Genomic DNA, 21,452 nt, shown 5'->3' on the forward strand with positions numbered 1-21,452 from the left:
ACAGCTCTGATGCGGGTCGCTCAGTGGCATAGGCTTCTTGCAAGAAGCGCAGGGTCTAAACCCCGGGGAACGGGGAATGTCCCAACCCTGGAAACGTACTTATTAACGAATGGAGTAACTACTAAACAACCAATTTAAAACTATATACACCAGGAAAGCTAGGAAACTAGGAACACGGGGACTTGGAAGAGCAAAAGAGTTGTTCCAGCACTGTCACGGGCGGTAAGAAGGAAGTGGAAGGGAGGGGGGCCGGCAGCGCCCACCATATGTGCGCATATGCGCACCGCTGCAGAGGGCGCTAGAGCTGGCCCTCCGGGTACCACTAGGGGAAAAATGTCTGGCACCGGTACATGTGGCGCACACACACACCTAAATCAGAATGGACATGAGCAAGCACTCTAAGAAGATGATATCTTAAACTTGTTTTCCGACATTAGTATTGACATTTCATAAACCAACCATGCATGTTTGTATTACTAATGAAATAAAAGCATTTAAAACACATCTATGCTTAACAGTGCAGTTCTGTGAACTGATGTAAGTTTGATAGTGCTCAATGAAAGCTGAATCCTACAGCATTTCAAAAGAGGAGACACTTGTCCACATTAGCATTCTCATATACAGCTGCAATACTACATTTACAGTTTTGAATTGAAAAATTATATTGTTACATTTGTATATTTCTTCCAAGATGATTATTTCAATGAAAAGACAATACTTAAATTTTAAAATTTCAGTTCAAGGTACTTTTTTTTTTGGTAAAAGTATCAATATGTAAACTCCCTCAAAAAATATTACTAAGCATTTATACAGAAAATAATTCTACAAAATTTCAACCCAAGAACTTTTGTATTCATATTTGGACCCAGCCTTGGATTCAAGTAAAATCCAATCCTACTATGCAAACTGCTCAAGGGTACAGTACTTAAATTAGCTTCACTTACACTATAACATCTATAATGTGGCATTTTTTTAGAAACTCAGTTGTCATGTGTAAAACAAACACCGTACAATTTCATGTATACTTTCTTTAATATGACAGCAGCTATGCTGCAGTATAAGCACTAAAATAAATGTTTTGGGCGTAAGTGTTAAGATACTAAAAATATTATGCATGCATGCAAAGTACAAACCCTTTCTTTGCATTACAGTAAGTTACACAAGATTTCATTTTAACCTGATGGAAGTGTTATCACAAAAATGTCTTCCAAAATATTTACATTTTATTCTAACAAATCATTTAGTGGGACAATGTCAGATTAGGTTTTTGGTTTTTTTATAAGCATGTGTCCTGACCTATGTTTCAATGCATAATAATAATAGTAATAAATAATAATTAATATGGTAATAGCGGTTATAAAAAATTCAAAGGAATTTAAAAAGTTCTTAGAAGAATTAACTATATGTTTACATTTTAAAATTCCCTCTACCCAGACTATGCAAATAAACCTAATCCTCTTTTAATGGCTTTTTAAACAAATATGGAAACCCACCTACTTATGTCTTTTAAATAGGTTGTTTTTATAAAACAATTTTTAGCCAAAAATGCCTGACAGTATCCCTTTAAATATATTTGCCTTTAAATATATTTGCCTGCAAACCAACTGCCCTTGGTTTTAAGTTGTATTCACACCTTCAAAATGCAAGACAATGAAAAGGTTAATGTAGCAATTTAAAAAGCCATCCTGCTATCTTACATTTAATTGCTAGAAACACATACCACTGGAGACTAGAAATTCCACAAAGGAAAGGGACCAGCACCTAAAGAGGTGTGGTTGTTCTGCATAGAGGCCCAGAAAATAAGGTAAAGCAGTGCCAGAAGATTACTTGTTTCACTGTGGTCCTTGAACTAAAGATGAAGGTGGGAGGGAAAATCAGTGAAATGGGTTAGAGGTTGTAACGTCATCACAAAGTTATGGAAATAAAAGAGTGAAAGGGAGAATCAAATGACAGTCCAGAAGACAGACAACACTCATATGTTTAATAACTTGGTAGAGTCCACTTGAGAACCTGGAACACCTCAGGAAATGCATTTAGGATTCATAAGAGCACATGCAGCATGCACTAACTTATAAAAGGTAAGTGGAAAAACATGTACATTAAATCAATCAGAACGCACAATGTGCGCAATAAATTAATTGTGTTTAAATAAATAGATTTTTATAAAAATTATCTAGTTACAATAATGTTAAAGGGAACAGACAGCAACAAATAATTTTTTTGAAACTGTGTTACATAGATTCTACATCGTGAACCTAGCTCTCACTTCTCAACTTTCAAATGTTTTGCCAACACTGAGTTTTTAAATACAGCATGTGCTTTTTTGTTTAGATTATCTGACTTAATTTTATCTATAGTAAGGCCTACCTTTCTCATTTCCAAGGAGGATATTAAAATCAGCCTTTTAAACTTTTTAATAACTACAGATTTGGTGGTGGTTCTATACCAAACATTTCCTTCAGGAAGCCACTGCAGTACAAAAATTGACCAAATGGATCCAATATTTAAAGTACTACCTCATGACTTAATTATTCAGCAGCAAAACAAAGTGAAAACGACACTTTTTTAAAATCTGAACTAGCTTCTAAGTAAAAGGTTTGTTAGAGGGCAATAGCACACAGATCTTTATGGCTATTTCCATTTCAGTTTCAATGGCAAGACCTTATTACACTGCCACCGTATTGTGTGTGTGAGTGGTAGTTCACAGGTTTAGAATGATAATTAAGAAATCTGGAAAATCTACACTAAGATGTGATAAATGCTGAAGACTGAAGCCAATTTATATGAAAAGGGCATGCAATAGGGCCTATGTAGTGAGCTAGAAAGTTTTGAGCAACATATTTCATACACAGAGAGAAAGATATACCTCTAACTTTCAACTTGCATGCATTAAGACAGGCTTCATTAAAATATGGTAGATTGGAGAGGAGTTAACTTTCACCATAGAGTTCAAGAGGTCATTGCAAGATGAAGGCAATTCTAACTGTTTATTAGTGCAGTATTTATTTAACTGGCACAAGTGATGAACATATTGATCATTAAGTATGGCAAGGTTAAATAGTAATTTTTCTGTTCAGTCATCAAAATTGCAGATTAACTGAAATAGAATTTAAATTTCACTTTACTTTTACTTTTTAATCTAGTGTCACTTCAAGAAGATGGTAGCAAACGCTAGTTGTCAGTGATTTTATGTAGGTTCAGAAGGCTCAGGGAAACAGAGGTCAGTGGAGCTCAGTGGTAGGAAGAGGAAGAAGTGGAATGTTAAGCTATTAAGAAGTATAAGCCAGTCAAGATCAGAAAAGTTTCAGTTCTTATCATACACCATACACAATCTGATCACCTGAGACACTGGAAAGAATGTAATTTGTCAAGGAATTCATGATTATAAGCAATATTTCCATTTTTCACAAGATTTTCTGATGAGTGAATTTTGAAATCATATTTATATAAATGAACAGCAAAGGAGGGATTTAAGACTATATCAATGTATCTAGTGATTATGAATGAGTTTGGAACTGTGCTTGGTTGAAGTCAGGAAGGACAGATGATTGGACGATACTGTACACCCCGTATTTGAAATAAAATGAAATTAAGGGATGAAGCAAGGGAGTTTTTTTTTTTTTTTTTTTTTTTTAAATAAAAGCAGAACGTACCATTGGTTGGGTGTCGAGCAAATGAGATAGAAAATCTTTTAACAGCAGAACCACGTGTGGTGTCTGAGAAAGAGAAAAACAGGTACCTGAAATTTGTAACAGCTACCAAAAAGAGGGACACATTTCAAAAAAGGAAAGAAGAAAAACGATGAACAGAAGGTTAGAATTAAGTGGCATGCAGAAAGGACCAGGGGAAAGGGCTACAGGCCAAATAGGAGGTTAAAAGTAGAAAATATGGCTTGTTGATAACTGCAAGGTGTTTAATGAAGTGTATGAAAGAAAAGCAGGATGAGCTGGTGATTTTGGCACACAACACTATATCTGGTTAGAGCTGAACATTGAGAAGAGTGAATGTGGGGAAAAAATGCATTAATACTGCTCGACCTCAGTGTTAAAAAAAAATACATTAGCACGTTTTCTTTAAATCTGAAACCTGTTGTGAAAGCTATTCCACCCAAGATTATGTGAAGCCTAAAACCTTCCACTCTTCTATCCACACTCACCCATCTACCCACAAAAAAGGAATCCTAAAATTTTCACTCAGTATTTTTAAAATATTAAGCTAGTCTTTTCCTTTTAGCTCCTTATAAATGTTCCATGCAATATGTTTCAATTCAATGTCAATACATAATTACCAAAATCAGAGGTTTAAGCGATGAGCATTTCCAACTACATTTTCAGCCCTTCATTGTTCTTAATGTACATGCTGAAAATCTTTCAGTGTATATTGTATATCTGAGCTTGTACATATGTGGTATATCAAATAGAGAAGCCAGGAACAAGGATTAATTGTGCCATTAAACTAATACAACCAAGCTATGGATAGTAAAGAGGTAATAAGAAAGTTGTACAATTAATGCTAAGGCAAAGGATTCTAGAATTCCATTGAATCAGTAGCCTACGGTTCATCTTTAAGAACTTCAATGTGTGCACGTGGGCTTGTGCGTGCATCTGAGAGAGTGTGCACATACCATCTATGCAGCCAGAAGAAGTCAGCTTTTTACGTTGAGTACGAGCATAATCCTGTAGGTTAGGTGCGCTTGAAGAACCCCCGAGTACTGAAGTGCTAAACAGGCCCGCACAGTGAGACCCTGATGGAAGTTAGAGAAAATACATACAACAACCAGGTGCTCTTCCATTCACATTGGGGATGCATGCAGCATGCAAGCACATGGCTCTTACCACACAAAAGGCAGCCTTTGGCAGTGCCTTGCACAGGTTCACAATATGCTGGTAATGTCACAGTGGTACTTGTAGGCTGTAACTACCATAATTTATTGTGCTTCTACACATATCACATCACCCTCTGCTACATGTGAATAGAGAGGGCTGGATTTTAACAAAGGGACTTCATTTCCTGTTGTCAGGTTCGGTAAAGAAAAATGACCAGTTAGCATCAACATTTAAAAAAAAAAAAAAAAAAAAAAAAAAAAAAAAAAAAGACATGAAAGTTACGTGTTTTAGAACCTGCAGTTCTGAAACAAATATAACCTGGCAAATCTTGCTTATTGCTTTCATGGAAATTGATCCCCTTGAAATGGCGGTCTATAACTCCAAGTACTAACACATTTTCCTCAGCCTTTACATAGAAAAAATTCATTTTCCATCACTCATGGTTTAACATGAAACAAGTTTGGTTAACTGTCTATTCTGGTGTCAGTATTTCAGCTACTGTCACAGCCAACCACAAAAATTTAAAGCAGAAGTTTCACTAGGTTTAGCTTCACTTATTTCCTAGAGAAGACCCTTGTATTAAGTAGACCTCCATATAAAAACCTGTATACTCCTGTTACCCAATCATGAAGAATCTTACCATTAGAAGTGCTTTAACAAGTAATTGAATGATACCACTCATACATGGAAGGGTAAAGATTATTTTCTATTTCCATAATCGTCCATACTATGGAAATTGCATACGAATGAAGAAAATGGGAAGAAATTACTCTGTCTAGAATGTGTATCTTTCTTTAATCTTCATTATTATTCTGCAATGCCAATGTTACTACTTGATGGAGGCCCAGTTCAGATTTCATTGTTTGTATTTCACATACATGGCAGTCTATTTAAAAACAGCCACTTACCCAGTGATTTATTGCCTTTATTAGTTACAATGACCCAAGAGTGGGAAACATTACTAGCACATATGATGAATCACGGCCAATATAAATTGGTGCCTGGTCTGTGGCAAAAGCCTTTAACACCAAAGTAATACCTTCAACTATGTGCACAAATGTATCAGCTTCCACAAACTATACTGTGTCACACTGAAGAAGGGTAGTATAATTTTAGCAAAAATGTTAGAAAGATTGACTTCATGAGTCAAGACCACCGTATGTATACATTTTACTAGGAAAATGTAACAGACTAAGAGTATCACAACTATCCAACATACAAAGTACAAAGCCTTAAATGGGAAGATAGTGGAACTTTTACTTATAACTCACAATGCAAGGTATTTGTGTGTGTGTTTTGTTTAGTGTATTCTGAGTTAGTTATTTCTGAAAACAGACAATTTAGCATTTACAGAAAAAGATACAACTAATTTAAAACAGCACAAGATTTTCAATGTAACACATATTAACTACTCAAAACAATGCCTGTTCCATGGTAACAGCAGAAGAACATTTCCTGAATTAAACAAGTTAAAATGTTATAATCCATAGTTAAAATTAATGATTTTGTCCACTGATAGAAATATTTGAGGGCAGGAGGGAGAAGAAAACGCAAAAAACCTCACTCTCTCATTAGAAACTAAAGTTTCTTGGAGAAGGAACAAGAGGTTGAAGTTGGAAGCTTTTTTTTTTTTTTTTGCACCCACTAGTAGGGGAAGTGTTTTAACAGTTTCCATACTCAGGCTTTTGCTTTCAAAGAATTCTGCAAAAATATCAACAGTAGTCATAATCTATATAGTTATATTAAAAATAACTCTGGGTACTTTCTTTAGTCAGAGTAAAGAATCAGTGAACAATCTCTCAATTGTTTTGCTGTTACCTAAGATCCAGTTTCCATTAAAATAATTTTTGCTACAGAAATATTGCTCAACTCAGTGGGTTATACTGTCCCAATGAATTAACAGTTACTAATAGATTCAAAATACTAGTTGGCCCTGTTCACACAAGAGTTTTAAAAAATCCAAGATCATGTATCTGTTTGCAAAACAAAAGGCATTGGAAAGTCTGCTTACTTGAAACAAAATTTCAATTGCAAGTACATACCTAAACCACTCTGCTTTTGTTCCAGAATAGTTCTTGGCGTTCGTAAGTTACTATTGCTGTCTGAGAGGACCTGCATATGGAAAACAGAAAAATAAGAAAAAAATAGGACAGCAGCATGAAGTGTCCATTAAACTTGATATATTGGCCTGCTCCAGACAGACAAGTGTTAATAAGCTGTATGATAAATGTTAGTAGAAATACATAAAAGAAATATGAAAGATCATGCAATATCCCCTTCTGAAGGGAGTCCATTTCACATATGAAGTCCTTGCAATGAGGTGGTGCAAAGCCGGCATTCAGAATTAAAAAGAACACACACCAAGACAGAGATGAAAACACTGACAATTGAGACAGATTTTATTTTACCAAACGCATACTCCTAAACTGCTCCTGCATTGAAAGAGGGAGGGAGGGAGGGAGAAGGAAAGACAGACACACTGTTGAAGTCACCACACAGTCACTGAACCATGCACGGGCTCTATCAGCGTAGCCTTCAGGTGCTCACAGCTGTTACTGATATACTCTTTTTACTATGTACACGAGTTCCTTAAATTTCCAGAAGAAACTGGAAATTATTGAAACTCTTAGAAAAGAAAGGGGCATAGTTAACAGAACACCATCCATTGTCCTATACAGACAATATTTTGAATTGAGCAATCTTTAGACCTTCATTGATATTTTGACAGTGTCATTTGTCCTGCTCTTTCCCCAATATTTAGACAAAAAGACTTCAAAATATTGTACAATCCAATGGATGAAGTACTGTGTTTTTTTAATTAGATATCTCCAGATATAGGAGTGAAGGCAAGAATGATTAGTGCTAGAGTTTGTTTCCTGCTCAGTTAATACCAGGCCACTGAAAATATGATCTATACAAAACAAGTTTTGAATAGTAATATCAGACCCCACATCAATTATTTTAAGTGGTGTTCTGTCATTTACTTAAAAAAATTTCAATTTACCTACCACCAAATTAAGCAATACTGTTTTTAAAGTATTAAAGGACAAATAAGCCAAAGAAGCTGAAGTCAGTTTCATTAGACAGTAGACTATGCCTTTTCTATAGTGTTAATGTTTACAATTCCTGCAAAAAAACCAATTCATTGTGGAAATATCTAATATATTCAGTGAAAATTCTCTGAAAACATGCATTTGCTTTCTCCCCTTCCTCCCCCAACATTCTTGGAAGTAACTAGTATTTTAAAAAGTACATTTTAATGACAAGTGTAAGAATTTACTTGGAATGTAATCCATAACAAGGGATTAGATGTCCTTAAAAAGTTGGTTGCTGCTTGGAATGCATAATAATGTTTAATGAAGTAAAGTTTAAAAACCTGTTGCCATGAGCCAAAAATACTGGATGTGAAAGCCAATGATTTAGGGGAGACAGGGGAAGAAGTGATTTGTTCCCCTGATCTGCGTCTTCGACGCCCAGTACCCACACCACTGGTGTAATGCAGCCAGGTACCAATACACTCTGGGCTAGACACACTCAGGGGGCTCTCTTCCTGGAAGTGAGAAAGGGGGCAAAAAAACAGCAAAGCATGCAAAGTTAGATTCCACAGAGCAAGTGATCAAAAAAAACCAAAAACCAAAAAAAAACAAAAAACAGTTTGTTTGCACTCTTTGATATACAGCTTTAAAACTATTAAACTGTAATTAGGAATGAGTAACATTTTAAACTACCTCTTTTAATCCACTACTTTCACCAAATTTCTGACAAACTAAAATTTTACTTATAGCAAGATAGAAGAACAGTGGTAGACAGTAACTGGTCAATAGCTTTAAAATACACTGGCAATAGAACACATTTGTTACTCTGTACGTACTGTTTAATAGTCTTTCCCCCTTTGATGTACGGTAAAGCTTTTCTATCTGCTATTTCATAGATTTGTCTTTTGCATTTAAAAGCACTACCATTTATTTCATAGAGCCAGAAGATTTTGGAATGGGACTGGAGATTGCATGATGAACCCCTGCTGGTGGGAAGAAGCATTTCTCAACCTTAAAGCCCTACGGAACTTCTGATGCCAAAGACTAGAAAGATATTTCAAGGGACAATATCAGGCTAACAAAAGCCTATTCTTCTACAGTTAATACTGCCTAGATTAATCAGCAGTGAACATTTTTAAAAATATGAATTTGTTTCTCAATTTATATTCTTTAGTTTTTCCACTTATTGTAAGGTCAAGGAAATGAGACTAGTCAACTTCATTTCTGGTCTCCATGCAATAGTACAGTGTTGCTATGTTTGTATTAGACACTGTTGAAGACTATAATCCAGATAAATGTAAAGTACGAATTTTATTTTACTAGAGATTATAAAGATTTAAAAGAGACTTAGCTTGAGGCAAAACTACCTGACAGTATCTCTTTAAATGAAGGGACAGGAGTGGAAAGAGAGTCTTATCTTTAAAGAAATAATTCCAAGGCAATTTAAGATGAAGTCAAATTACACTTTCAAGATATCAATTGGTCAAAATTCTTCAAAGACTGTTTTCCAGATTTCAGTGTGGCAGACTCATTTACCTTGCCATTTACCTTTTTTGCATAGCTATAGAGTAAAATCAAAGACTATTACTCAATAGGAAGTAAAGATTTAGAATTTCCATAAAAGCTGGATGCTGGAACAGATTCTACTTGAATGTTTTACCTGCTGAAAGTCAAAGTTTAGCAATGCATATCAAAAATACCTCTTGAAAGCAGCTTCTGAAAATTTACAAAAAATGAAAATGGTTAAAGTTTTGAAATACTATAAACCTGTGCATGCAAACTCCTTTCTAGGAAGGGAGCTTGCATGATCAGAGTGAAAGCCACTTTCAAAAACATTGAGATTACAACTACCTTGAACATTGCTTATGGTAACATTTAAAACAGGAAATGCAACCCTGCAAAACATTCACAAATATCATCTCTCTGTTATATAGGGATCATCATAAAACAAAACCATCCATATTCTCCACACATTGACAGTAACTAAGCTACTTGGAATTCTTACTATTGTGGTACTCAGTCTTTAAAAGCAACCTATTCCCACAACAAATATACAAGGAAAAGAGCATAGACTGTGTGACTTCAAGTTCTTTCAGGTTTTAAGCAACTGAGAATAAGGTAATAAACTGTACATCTTAATGTTCTACTGTCAGGCCAGGTCTACAGTATAAACATACATACATCAGTATAACTACGTCACTCAAGGCCCTGAGCAACACATTTATACCAATCTACCCTCCAGTGTAGACAGCACTAGGTTAACCGGATGGCTTCTCCCATTGACATAGCTACTGTTTTTTGCAGAGGTGGATTAACTATGCCAACAGAAGCAGCTCTCCCATCAGCATAGTAGTGTCTTCACTGAAGTGCTACAGCGGTGCAACTACACTGCTGCAGCTATGCTGCTGCGGTATTTTAAGTGTAGACCAAGCCTCAGTGTCATTGAGGTATTGATGTGCACCAACAGAGCCTTCACTGTTCAACCATATAAATGGCATACCATGAATCATCACTGACTTGTCCCAATACTGTGATGTTAGAGCACCTTTTATGACAATTTCTCAACTCCATGGTGTCATGGCCTCTACATTGGGAGCCCAAAGAATTTTAGGCACTTATCTGAAGACTCTGGGAAAAACACATTCTCCACCCCTCAAACCATACTGCCAATTTGCTCTCTTACCTTCAACTACATTGTCACTGGAGTCAATTGCTCCCTATGAATCTTAACTGTAGATGGCAAAATTTTCTTACAGCCATCTCTTCCTGCCTCCCCCCCCCCCAATAAGAAAGCTCAATGTTTGTTTTGTTTCCAATAGCAGCAGTCTTGTGAGAATGCATATGCAAGCAATGTATGTTAGTTAGCTTGGAGAAGAAGGAATTGAGACTAAAAACGTGAATCTTCATTTTCATAGAATAAGAATAATATAATAGGATTTGAAATACTAAAGGAAAGAAAAACAATTTATATGGCCAAACAGTCACATACTGTTTCTGAAATGCCTTTCAGATAACCATTTCCATGGAGAATTTCCTATGGAATAAAAGCAGAATTGAGAGGAATGACACCATTCTATTTTTGTGTAATCAAAAACAGAATAGTCTTTACTTTTTTGTCAGAAGTAAATGAAGAGTTCATTTCAGTAGACATGCACCATGACAGAAACACTTACTTCAACAGAACCAATCTTCCTGGATCTTGGAAGGGGTGACTTTCTGTGTATGTGAATTGGGTCTGACACCATTGGCTTGAACACCACTACTGATCGATCCGTTTCATCCCTTTTAGAAGTATGTGACTCCTCATCACTATCATTTTTATGGGAGGTTTTCTTTGAGCCTTCATTCTACAAGTAAAGGTATTTCCTGTTCGAGTTAGCTACATACTTTGTAATATTTGGACATGGAAATCCATTAAGTAAATCAGTTACACAAAATGCTTAAATTATTCTATATATATAGTAAAGTGTTAATTATTATACATGAAGTTCAGTGACACTTAAGGCTCTTAAACCACAAAAATACTGGCTTTTATACACCCAGAAAAAGAATTTGCTAGTTTAACTCTCTTCCATCAAATGTGACAACATGGCTATAATTAATATCATTGCTCACACCACGTCTTATTACAATATTCATTTTATATGTAAAGGGTAAAATCTGGCCCCATTTAAGTAATGGGAAAACTCTCACTGACATCAATGGGGGTAAAATTTCACCCAGAGTCTTAAAATTTGTAACACCAAATTGTTTAACTATATAGATATACAGAGATACAAACTGAAAAATACCAATAGTCTCACTAGCCAATATTCCCCAAAGTTCCAATTCATCTATTGTCTTAAATGTTATCTCATGCATTTGTCAGAATATTGGAGAAACAGGACTATGTAATGAAGCCCTTTTTTCCCTCCTATATGAATATTACAGAAGGAGTCTCCAACAACAAATTAGGCAAAGCCAATAAAAGGTTGCAATAACAAAGGCAGTAAAAGAATAAATTAGGTGAGTGTACCTCTTACTGAAATAAAGTATCTATTTGAAATCAGAGGGCCTGAATTATAGCGTATAAAATGTTTCCCATAGTACACAAGTTTATTTTTATATGCACACAGCACAAACAAGGGGTTTTAAAAGTTAATTCAAAACCAAGAGTCATTCTTTCTAACTAATTCTCAGTGATTAACACAAAAGTTACTGGAACATATTGATGAACAGAGAATCCATGTACTTTTATTCTAAAGTACACCAAAAGTATTACCTCTCGGGAGGCAGGTCTATATCCAAAACCAGCTGGTAAGTTTTTATCCTCTTCACAGCCTTTAGCTCCTGGACTAAAGTGAAGCTCCACATGAAAACGTTCCTCTGAAGAAAGTTCCTAAAGACAATGAATATCGACTCTTTAAAACATCGTTTGAACTAATCATATTTCTATAGATTAGTATTAATTTTACTTAATTACCTTGTTTGGATCCTCATAGAGCATGATAACAATCTGGGTCATGTAATTGAGTTCACTGACAATATTGAGATAATCCATAGCTCGTTTCCACTGTTCATCTTTTGATTCCTTAAAGAAATGGAAACATTTTGTAACACATTTTAAATAAAAAACCTTTTAAAATAAAATTGAAGTGATTTAAGAGAAAAAGGAGATCTTAATTTTTTTAAATAAATTTTACATTCACACCAAAATATCCACAGCTCTAAATGAACGAAAATTAAACAAAATGTTCTAGAGAAACAGCCAAAGACTAGTTCTTCAAGTTCAGGCCACATTTAGAACCTTACATTTGCTGCTATTTTATGGCTATAGAAATGACTAGAGAATTTGCCATGAGCCACAGAATGTTCACCTCAACAAGAAAGCCCTTCACCGTAAAAATAAATAAATAAATAAATAAATAAATAAATAAATAAAAATAGTAAATCAAAGAGTGATCAACAAACCCATTACTGTAGTCCAGTGTTTCTCAATTGGTGTTCCGTGGAACACTGTTAGGGTTCCGCGAGAAAGTGATATCGCGCCGCCGAGAGCAGCTGTTCTCCGCGCCGCTGAAAAAGGGAAGATGTCCCGGATTTTTTGGCGGAGGGTATTGAGTATAAGTGTAATTTCCCCGCAGAGCCTAAAGGGTTCCGCGGGGAAATTTAATTGAGAAACGCTGCTGTAGTCATAGTAAACTCCTAATAAGCAGTACAAATTCCACCAGAAATTAAAATCCCTTCTGCTCTGCACCACTGGACAGAGCAAGAGAAACATGTTGATTAGTGCACCTGTATTCTACTAAAGCTCAGGCAGAGACAAAAGAAGGAGAGATTACTCATGCAGTAACTGGAGTTCTTTGAGATGGGTCCCCATGGATGCTCCATTTCATGTGCACCTGCACTCTGCATCTTTGATCAGCAATTTTTGACAGCGGTGCCCAATTGGGCTACACATCCTTGTGCCCCACATTGCGGCTATATTGGGCTGTGTGGGCAAACCATGTTCAGGTCCTTTTCCATCAAAGAGTTCCAGAAGGGCAACTCTGAAGCAAAGGGGAAGCAGGGTGCATAGTGGAGCACCATTTCTTTGAGTAGTGGCCCTGTGGGTGCTCCACTTCATGTTACTCCTCAGCAGTATCCTTTTAAGGAGGTGGAAAGTTCAGAGCAGAGTCCAATACAGAAGAGAGAACTGCACTGACTACAGTAGCATCTGATCTGGCTGTAGGCATCAGGGCATAATGATTAGAAAAGGTATGAACAGAAGACCAAACTGCTGCTCTACAAATGTCTAAAATTGATACATCCTTAAGTAAGGCTACAGATGTAGATAATGCTCTTGCAGAATGTGCTGTCACTCTGGAAAGGGGTTGGACATGAGCTCCATTGCAACAAGTCTTAATACAACCGGAGATCCACATTGACAACCTCTGTTTCTGTCTGCAATGGATACAAATAGTCTAGGAGATTTTCTAAAAGTTTTGGTCCTATCTTGGTAGAAGACTAATGCTCTTTTGACATCTAGAGTATGGGATATGGCTTCTTGACTAGTCCAATGTGGTTCTGGGAAGGAGGAGATGAATGCTTTGATTAGTGGGGAATTCCGAGGACACTTAAGGGTAAGAATCTTAGATAAGCCCGTTCTTTGGAGAACACTATAAATGGGGGGTCCGCCATTAAAGCCCCCAATTCTCCTACCCTGCAGGCAACAGCGATTGCTCCCAGAAAGGCCGTATTCAAAGATAAATCTAATAATGAACACCTAGCTACTGGTTCAAACAGAAGCTTCATAAAGTCATTGGGGACAGGTTGTGGTCCCAGCTAAAAGAAGGGTCTCTGATTTGTAGGGAGATATTTGACAGATCTTGCAGGAATCTTGCTGCAGTTGGGTGACTGAAGAGAGAACCCCCAAGGATGTGTGAAAGGCTGTTACTGCTGCTAAGTGAACCCTAACAGAATTCATAGAAAGACCTCATGTCTTCAATTCCAACAGGTAATTCAATACTCTAGGAAAAGAAGAGAAAGTTGGTGAAATCTGATAACTGTTACACCCAAGATGATGATAATATTTCCATTTCTGGAGGTAAGTATTTCTGATAGATGGTTTTCTACTATTTAATAAATCTTCTTGTACCTCTGAGAAAAATCTCTCTCTATCCCTAAGAGCCACTGAGGAACCATGCTTGGAGCCTCAGAATCTGTAAGTTGGGGTGAAGTGTCTGACCTGCATCTTGAATCAGCAGGTAAGAACTGATTGGAAGCTTCCAAGAAGTATGAAAATTGAGTCTGATGCTATAGGGATGCCAGACTTCTCTTGGTCATATTGGTGCAATTAGTATGACACTGGCTCAGTCTTGTTTGATCTTGTTGAGGGCATTCAGTAATGGCGTCAATGGATATGCACAGAAAAGTCCTGTCACCTAAGAGTTGAGAAATGGGTAGAGATAGGAAAATGAAGACCTACCCACCTCACCCAGAGCAATACACAATGCATTTTGTGTTGGCAGCTGTGGCAAACAGATCAAGCTAGGAGAACCACCAAATTGAGAATATCATGTGAAGGACTCTGCAGTTCAGTTTCCATTAATAATTTAGAAAAAAATGTCTGCTGAGTGGTATGCCATGATGTTTTGAATACTTAGGAGGTAAGACGACTTGAGATGATTACGCGGTTGGTTATGCACTAACTCCAGTTTTATCACTTCAGCACAGAGAGATGGGGAACGTGCTCTGTCCTGACAGATGATATAATACACTCATGCCATGTTGTCTGTCATTATATTTACTGACTTCAATCTGATTAGAGGTAGAAAGTGTAGGCAAGCATTTTTGACTACTCTCAATTTCAAAAGGTTTAGATGGAGAAGTTGCTCTTGTAGCAACCATTTGCCCTACACCTTGAGAGACCCCAGATGTACCACCTCCCAAACCCATAGCTAAGTGTCTAATGTTACCACCATGGCAGCGAGAATATGAACGAATGGTACACTAGCACAGGTCTTGTTCAGGTCCTTCAACCACTTAAGTGAATATACAACCTACTGGGGAACAAACAGTAACCTATCTAGATGGTGTTTGCTAGGTTTGTATATCTGCTTACACCTTAAGAGACATGACCTGCACGCTGCACTACAAAGAAATACGTGGATTTGTGTCCCAGAAGTTGAAGGCAATCTCTTGCTGTAACTTGAGGGCTGTCCTGATTCCTTGAGATGAGATTCGCTAGTGCGAGAAATTAGCTGGTTGCAAGGTATGCTCTGCTGTCAATGCATCCAGGAAATCCCTATAAAATCTAGACATTGTAGTGGAGTCAAAACAGACTTTTTGAGGTTGATTTGGAGATCAAGGCTACAGAACAGAGAATATGTGATCTTTACTGACTCCAACACTTCCCAATAATATCTGCCCTTTACCAGCCAATCATTTAGGTATGGGAAAATGATTATGCCCAAATGACATAGGTGGGTCGCAACTACTGCCAACATCTTTGAAAACATCCTTGCTGGTGAAGAGTGTCCGAAAGGAAGCACCCCGTACAGATAGTTTTCATTGTTGTTTTGGGAACAAAAAAGCTTCCTGTGTAATGGGTAAGGATAAGCCTTTGTCAAAAAGATCACAGATTCTATGATTCCATGACTTCCAGAGACCTCCATGACATTTTCTGTCTGGGTGGCAGGGCAGGAGCTGTCAGCCACTGGACACCGTGCCTCTCCCTCCGCTGCAGCGGGGCTCAGGGTCTCATCCCTTCTCCCTGGGGCTTCAGGTCAGTCCCTCTTAACTCCCCCACTCCAAAATTATTTTTAGTGAAAATCACAGACAGATCACGGGCTTCCATGAATTTTTGTTTATTGCTGTGATCTGTCCATGACTTTTACTAAAAATAATGACAAAATCTTAACCTTAGTAATGGGTGAATAGCATCATGAAAACATGCATCTGGTTCACAACCCTTGACCTACAAATCTCTTAATTCTAATGACTGAACTATTGCTGCCAGAGTTACCATCCTGAATTTTTGCTGTTTTAAATATCTGTTCAGAGACCTGAGGTCCAAAACTGGTCTTCAACCTCCCTTTTTTGTTTGGGGATGGGGGGTAAAATGGGAAGTAATTTGAACAGAATCCCCTTTCTTTATGCTGCATAAATTTGCTCCTAAATTTAGGAGTGATGTAACTTCTTGTTCTAGTACTTTACCATGAGAATGGTCACTAAAGAGGGACAGGGATGGAGAAAAGGGATAGCCTTTAAATAAATAGCGTAACCAGAACTTATGGATTCCAAAACCCATTTGTCTGATGTTACATGATCCTATGCATCCTGAAAATGGGAGATGTGACATCCGAAAGGAGGGAGGGGATAGGATGTGGCAGCTGTAAAGTCCCTTTGACTGGATGGTTGAGACTCTCAACCAACCATCAGAATTGCCACTTAGAGGACACGTAGGGCTGGGAAGATGTAGAAGTATTGATGTAATTCCATCAGTAGTTGTTGATGGGAGTTTCTTTTTTGAGAACATTGGTATCTTGGTTGGGAGTTCATAGGGTCTACGACAGGTTGAATACGGGGCTGGGCACACTCTTTGTTCCATCTGAGATCTAATAAATCTCCTCTTATTTACAGGAGCACAGATTCCAAGGGATCTCATTGTGGCTCTTGAGTCCTTTAAAGTGTGTAAAGAGGCATCCATCAAGTCTGCAAAGAGCTTGCAGCCAACAAAGGGAAGTCTTCAACAGTATTTTGAACTTTTCTCAGAAAGCCTGACATCTGCAGCCAAGATGATCTTCTCATGACTGTTGCAGTGGATATGGACCATATGCTGCAGTATCTGCCGCATCTAATGTGGCCTGCAGTGATGTCTTTTAAATGGATTACAATGTTCCTCTGGCAGATGCTCAACAATGGAATTAATTTTTTTTAATTTAAGTAGTTGTATTTGGCCATGAGCATGGTTTACTATTCTGAACTGCAGTATCTGAAGCACAGGATTTGCAGCCAGAAAGATCAAGCCTCTTATGGTCCTTGCTGTATGGGGTGGACTTAGAGCTATGTTGCCTATCTCGTACATTAACAGCATCTATTAGTAGGAAGTTTGGAGCTGGGTCAGAGAATAGAAATTCCAGTTCTCTGGCAGAAACACAATAGGCTTATCCACTCTCTTGCAGGTAGGCAGTGTTGTAGCTGGGGTTTGCCAAACAGTCTTAGAGGGCTCTATTCATTAGAATGGCAATTCTCATAGATGTGGGGTGTAAGATATCTAGGAGCTTATGATGGGGCACCTGAACCTCCTCTAATGCAGGGGTTCTCAACCTTTTTCTTTCTGAGGCTCCTCCAACATGCTATAAAAACTGCACAGACCACTTGTGCCATAACAACTGGTTTTCTGCATATAAAAACCAGGACTAAAGTTAGGGGGTAGCAACCAGGAAAATTGCCCATGGCCCCACACCAGAGGATGCACTGTGAAGCTAAGCTGCTTGGCCTCAGGCTTCAGCCCAGCCACAGCAAGACTTCAGCTTTGGTTTTCTCCCCTGGGCCCCAGCAAGTCTAGTGTGGACCTCTGAAACCAGCTTGCAGCCCCCCCACAGATCCCTGGTTGAGAACCGCGGCTCTAAGGGTATCCGAAGTGTGCCAGCAACTCGCTTCATCAGTTCCTGAAATGGTCTATCTGCTGTAGAAGGGGGTGGAGGCATGATAGCTTCATTAGGTGATGAAAAGGGAACATTCATAAGAGATTTCATCTCCTTGTCTACTTTTGCTTCTTGCTCCTTCAAGGTCTCTTCCTCTGGCATATGTGGTGGTAAAGGAGGTTGAGGAGAATGGGTACTTCTCTGTTTTCTCCAGTGGTGTGAAGACCTCATCACAAATTTCTGGCAATAGAACATCCACAGATCCCAGCAAGGCCACCAAGGAGGCCCAAAAAGCATAGGTGGAGGCATCTGTTTCTCTGCCAGAGGGTTTCATTTGAGGTCTATCCTCTTGTAAAACATCATGGCAGGAAGGAGAGTGATGTGTTCTAGAATAGCGAGGGGAACCCTGCACCAAGATCTGAGAATATGAAGCATCCTCTTCCACATACTCCGGGGGAGGGTGGGAAGTTGTTCATCTTGCAAACATGATGAGGGTGAGCATGGTTCCCTATGTGGTATTGGAGCCAGGGGGGGCGGGAAGAAGGTGACCGAGAGGGTCTTGATTCCGACAAACCCCCAACATTCATTAATAAGGGAGACTCTGGCTCTGAAGAGACTATAAAGTCCTTAGGATACTTGAACTCTTTGTTACTGTTGGTAATAAAGACTGGCCTGCAAGACAGCCTGCTGAGTATAGCTTCCATATTGATGTAATTAGCACCGAGAGCTTGGCCTAGGACTATGATGGTCCCAATTCCCTTGGTATCATATGAGGTTTGGCAGTCTTTGGTACAGCTGATTTCCTTGATGTCGGTATTGAGTGTTGTTCTAGGACAGGCTTACAACTCTTCTCACCTATGTCTCTGTCAGTCAAGACCCAGGCATCCAAATTTGATACCAAGTCTGTGTTAGACTGAGTTTTCTTCTTTGCCTTTGTGGTACTGGCATCACTCAGAGCCTGCATGGAATTCCTCTTGGGACCTAGGGCCTCCATAGCTTTCTTGTGTTTTGGAGACCGAGATTCTCTTGGAAATTTACTCCTTACCTTCTTCTGTTTAGAGGCAGATGAGGACTTTGGTACTGGTGAAGTATTTGGTTCTGCGGTACTGCCTACCTTTCTAGTGGCTCTGGTGACTGAGATCTTAGCACAGATGGGGCATTAGTGGTACTTGGAGATCTATGTACAGGAGGTCCTCTGTCCTTGGATCTGAAGCTAGTTGCAAGGCTTGCTCGATGATTTGAAGTTTAAACTTAATCTTACTATTTTTTCAGGAACCGCTGTTGAAGGATGTGCAGATCTTGCACTAACTAGGAATATGGATATCACTCAAACAGCGGAGGCACTGGAGATGCCTGTCACTGATCAGAATAGCTTCACGGCAGAAGAGGCCCCTCTCGAATCTCAGGAAACTCAGCATTCCCAAAGAAAAACGACAAATAAAGATAACCCTTAAGAAGGGGACGTTCTAATCTAAAAATAAAATTAAAATAAAAATGTTAAAGAAAACAAGCAAGCAAGCAAACTAAAAGGTATGTAACTATTAACTATCTATCCAAATGCTGAACAGAAAGGAGGCAAAAGTTGCAGACACCATCTCAAGCCAAAGGTGGTTGAGAAGGAATTGAGGGTGCTTTGCTTGCACAGCCTATATAGTCTCAGTGCAGGGCACAAAGATGTATGGGGTGCATGCCTGGGCTGAATGGGGACTGCTACCAAAAATCTCTGATCAAAAGGCACAGGTGCACCTGAAGTGGAGCACCAATAGGGAAGCTACTCAAAGAACGCATTCCAGGAACAGTCATAGGAAACAGAAGAATTACTATACTGCATCAGATCAGTGGTGCAGATAGTCCATTGTTCATTTTGTATACTTTTATCATCCTCTCAACAGGAAAAAGTCCCAGTCTTTTCCCCCTGTCTTAATATGACAGTTTTCCATGCCCCTAATTCAGTCTTATTGTCAGATATAATAAGAACCCTCCCCAATTCTGTAACCTTTCTGAGATGAGGTTATTAGGACCGCATACAGTATGTCTGGCAAGAATGTACACGATTGCCTTATATAAAGGCTTTACAGATATTTTCCCACTTATTCTACCTCTCTTTGCTTCTCTGTTGCCCACAACCCCTCATCCACATGAGAGCTGTCAGGTCCCAGGAAGGGAGTTGCAGAAAAGGAATAAGGAATCCTTATTTGCAGAGAGAGAGAGAACAGCAGCCACAAATTTCCCACCACCTGTAGTACTAAACCCATCTCTCAATCTCCTTTGGTGAGAAAGCAGTGAATGTAAATGCTCCTACTTCTGCAACAAAAGTGCTAAGTCCACTGCCATGGGCTAAAGCGCTGCAACAAACCTCAACTTTCCCCACAGTCAAATATTACACCTCTTCTCACCTCAGCTGTCAAGCACAGCCCCCAGCTTGCTTTCTTGACCACTGACCATCTCCAGTAACAAGAAAACCAATCCTCACATCTCTTTGCTACCAAATGTTCAAGATCTTTCCTCTGAACGAAAACTACAATTTTTGCAACACTGTATATTAGGCAAGTATCCACAAAACAGGATACTGAATGGCAATTTACATTTTTATTTTAATGGTTATAAGAATTTTTAAGTCAATTTAATAAAAAATAATTCAAAAGTTCTGCCTCTGAGATTTTAAAACCACATTTTCCCTTTTTTCCCAAAATGTTTAGTCTCTACGGCCTTTTGAGACCCCCTTACAAATTGACTATAATGAAACTGAAAATGAGTGTTCAGAAAGAGTTGTCAAATGTACAAAGTAACCCAACTAAAAGAATTTTATTTTTCTTCTAATATTTCTTTTCTACTAATCCTGTGTGTCATTTGTAACAATAGTAGGTAAGAACCTTTAGAGGAAGTGCCTTTTTAAAAAAAAAAAAATTATTCCACTGTTTTGAAATTTCTGCAGTAACTTAAAAGTTATAACAATTCCATGTGGAAACTTCGGTTCTTACTGCAACATTAAGCCTTAGTGTGACCAACACAGACTGGGTCCCTGTTATTACTATTTTTTAAAAGAAAAGTTACATTTCTGATTTTTTTTCACTAGTCAAATAAGCATAGCAAACTTGGAAGAATGAACTCCACCCTGCCTCAAGTTGCACAATCCAAGACCAAAATTTAGTTTGCCCCTCCCCTTTTTTAAAGATCCAATTTCAGTAATGTAAGCATGACAGTAAATCTCAAAATCTGTGGCCCCACAATATAAATGCAGTTTGGGGAAAAGATGCAGCATTTAGTGGTACATCGCAAAGTAAAATTAAAAGACATGTTATAGGCTTACTGGCTATAGCGTGTCACTTAGGCTTTGTTATGCGAGAGCCTAAAAGACAGGTATGACATTGCTTTCACTGCAGAGATGAATGCCAACAAATGCTGTGCCCTTCTCAATTTCTGTACAGAGTCAATGGGAAGATAAGGAAAAAGGAGTCGACTGGAAAGTCTGAGGCTCTCAA

General features: G+C 38.2%; 1 protein-coding gene across 14 annotated transcripts in view; it reads right to left on the reverse strand.

The window, feature by feature from the left end:
• PPIP5K2 (diphosphoinositol pentakisphosphate kinase 2) overlaps positions 1-21,452 on the reverse strand; it is an 87,795-nt gene that overhangs the window by 13,495 nt on the left and 52,848 nt on the right. For 4 of the 14 annotated variants that reach the window (XR_010923970.1, XM_067569041.1, XM_067569038.1 and 1 more), the window contains 7 exons: positions 12,324-12,431; positions 12,123-12,239; positions 11,035-11,208; positions 8,203-8,376; positions 6,869-6,938; positions 4,625-4,744; positions 3,654-3,716 (listed from right to left, as the gene is read on the reverse strand). Coding sequence is in view for 12 of the 14 variants with exons in the window: in XM_067569041.1 (XP_067425142.1) it covers positions 3,654-3,716; positions 4,625-4,744; positions 6,869-6,938; positions 8,203-8,376; positions 11,035-11,208; positions 12,123-12,239; positions 12,324-12,431 (826 nt within the window). In the remaining 2 variants the exon portion in view is untranslated. The other 10 variants (XM_067569045.1, XM_067569043.1, XR_010923971.1 and 7 more) reach the window with 7 other exon arrangements.

Source organism: Emydura macquarii, unplaced genomic scaffold (assembly GCF_026122565.2).
Source record: "Emydura macquarii macquarii isolate MOO-44397 ecotype Brisbane River unplaced genomic scaffold, CSIRO-AGI_Emac_v2 contig_2897, whole genome shotgun sequence".
Taxonomy (NCBI): Eukaryota; Metazoa; Chordata; order Testudines; family Chelidae; genus Emydura; species Emydura macquarii.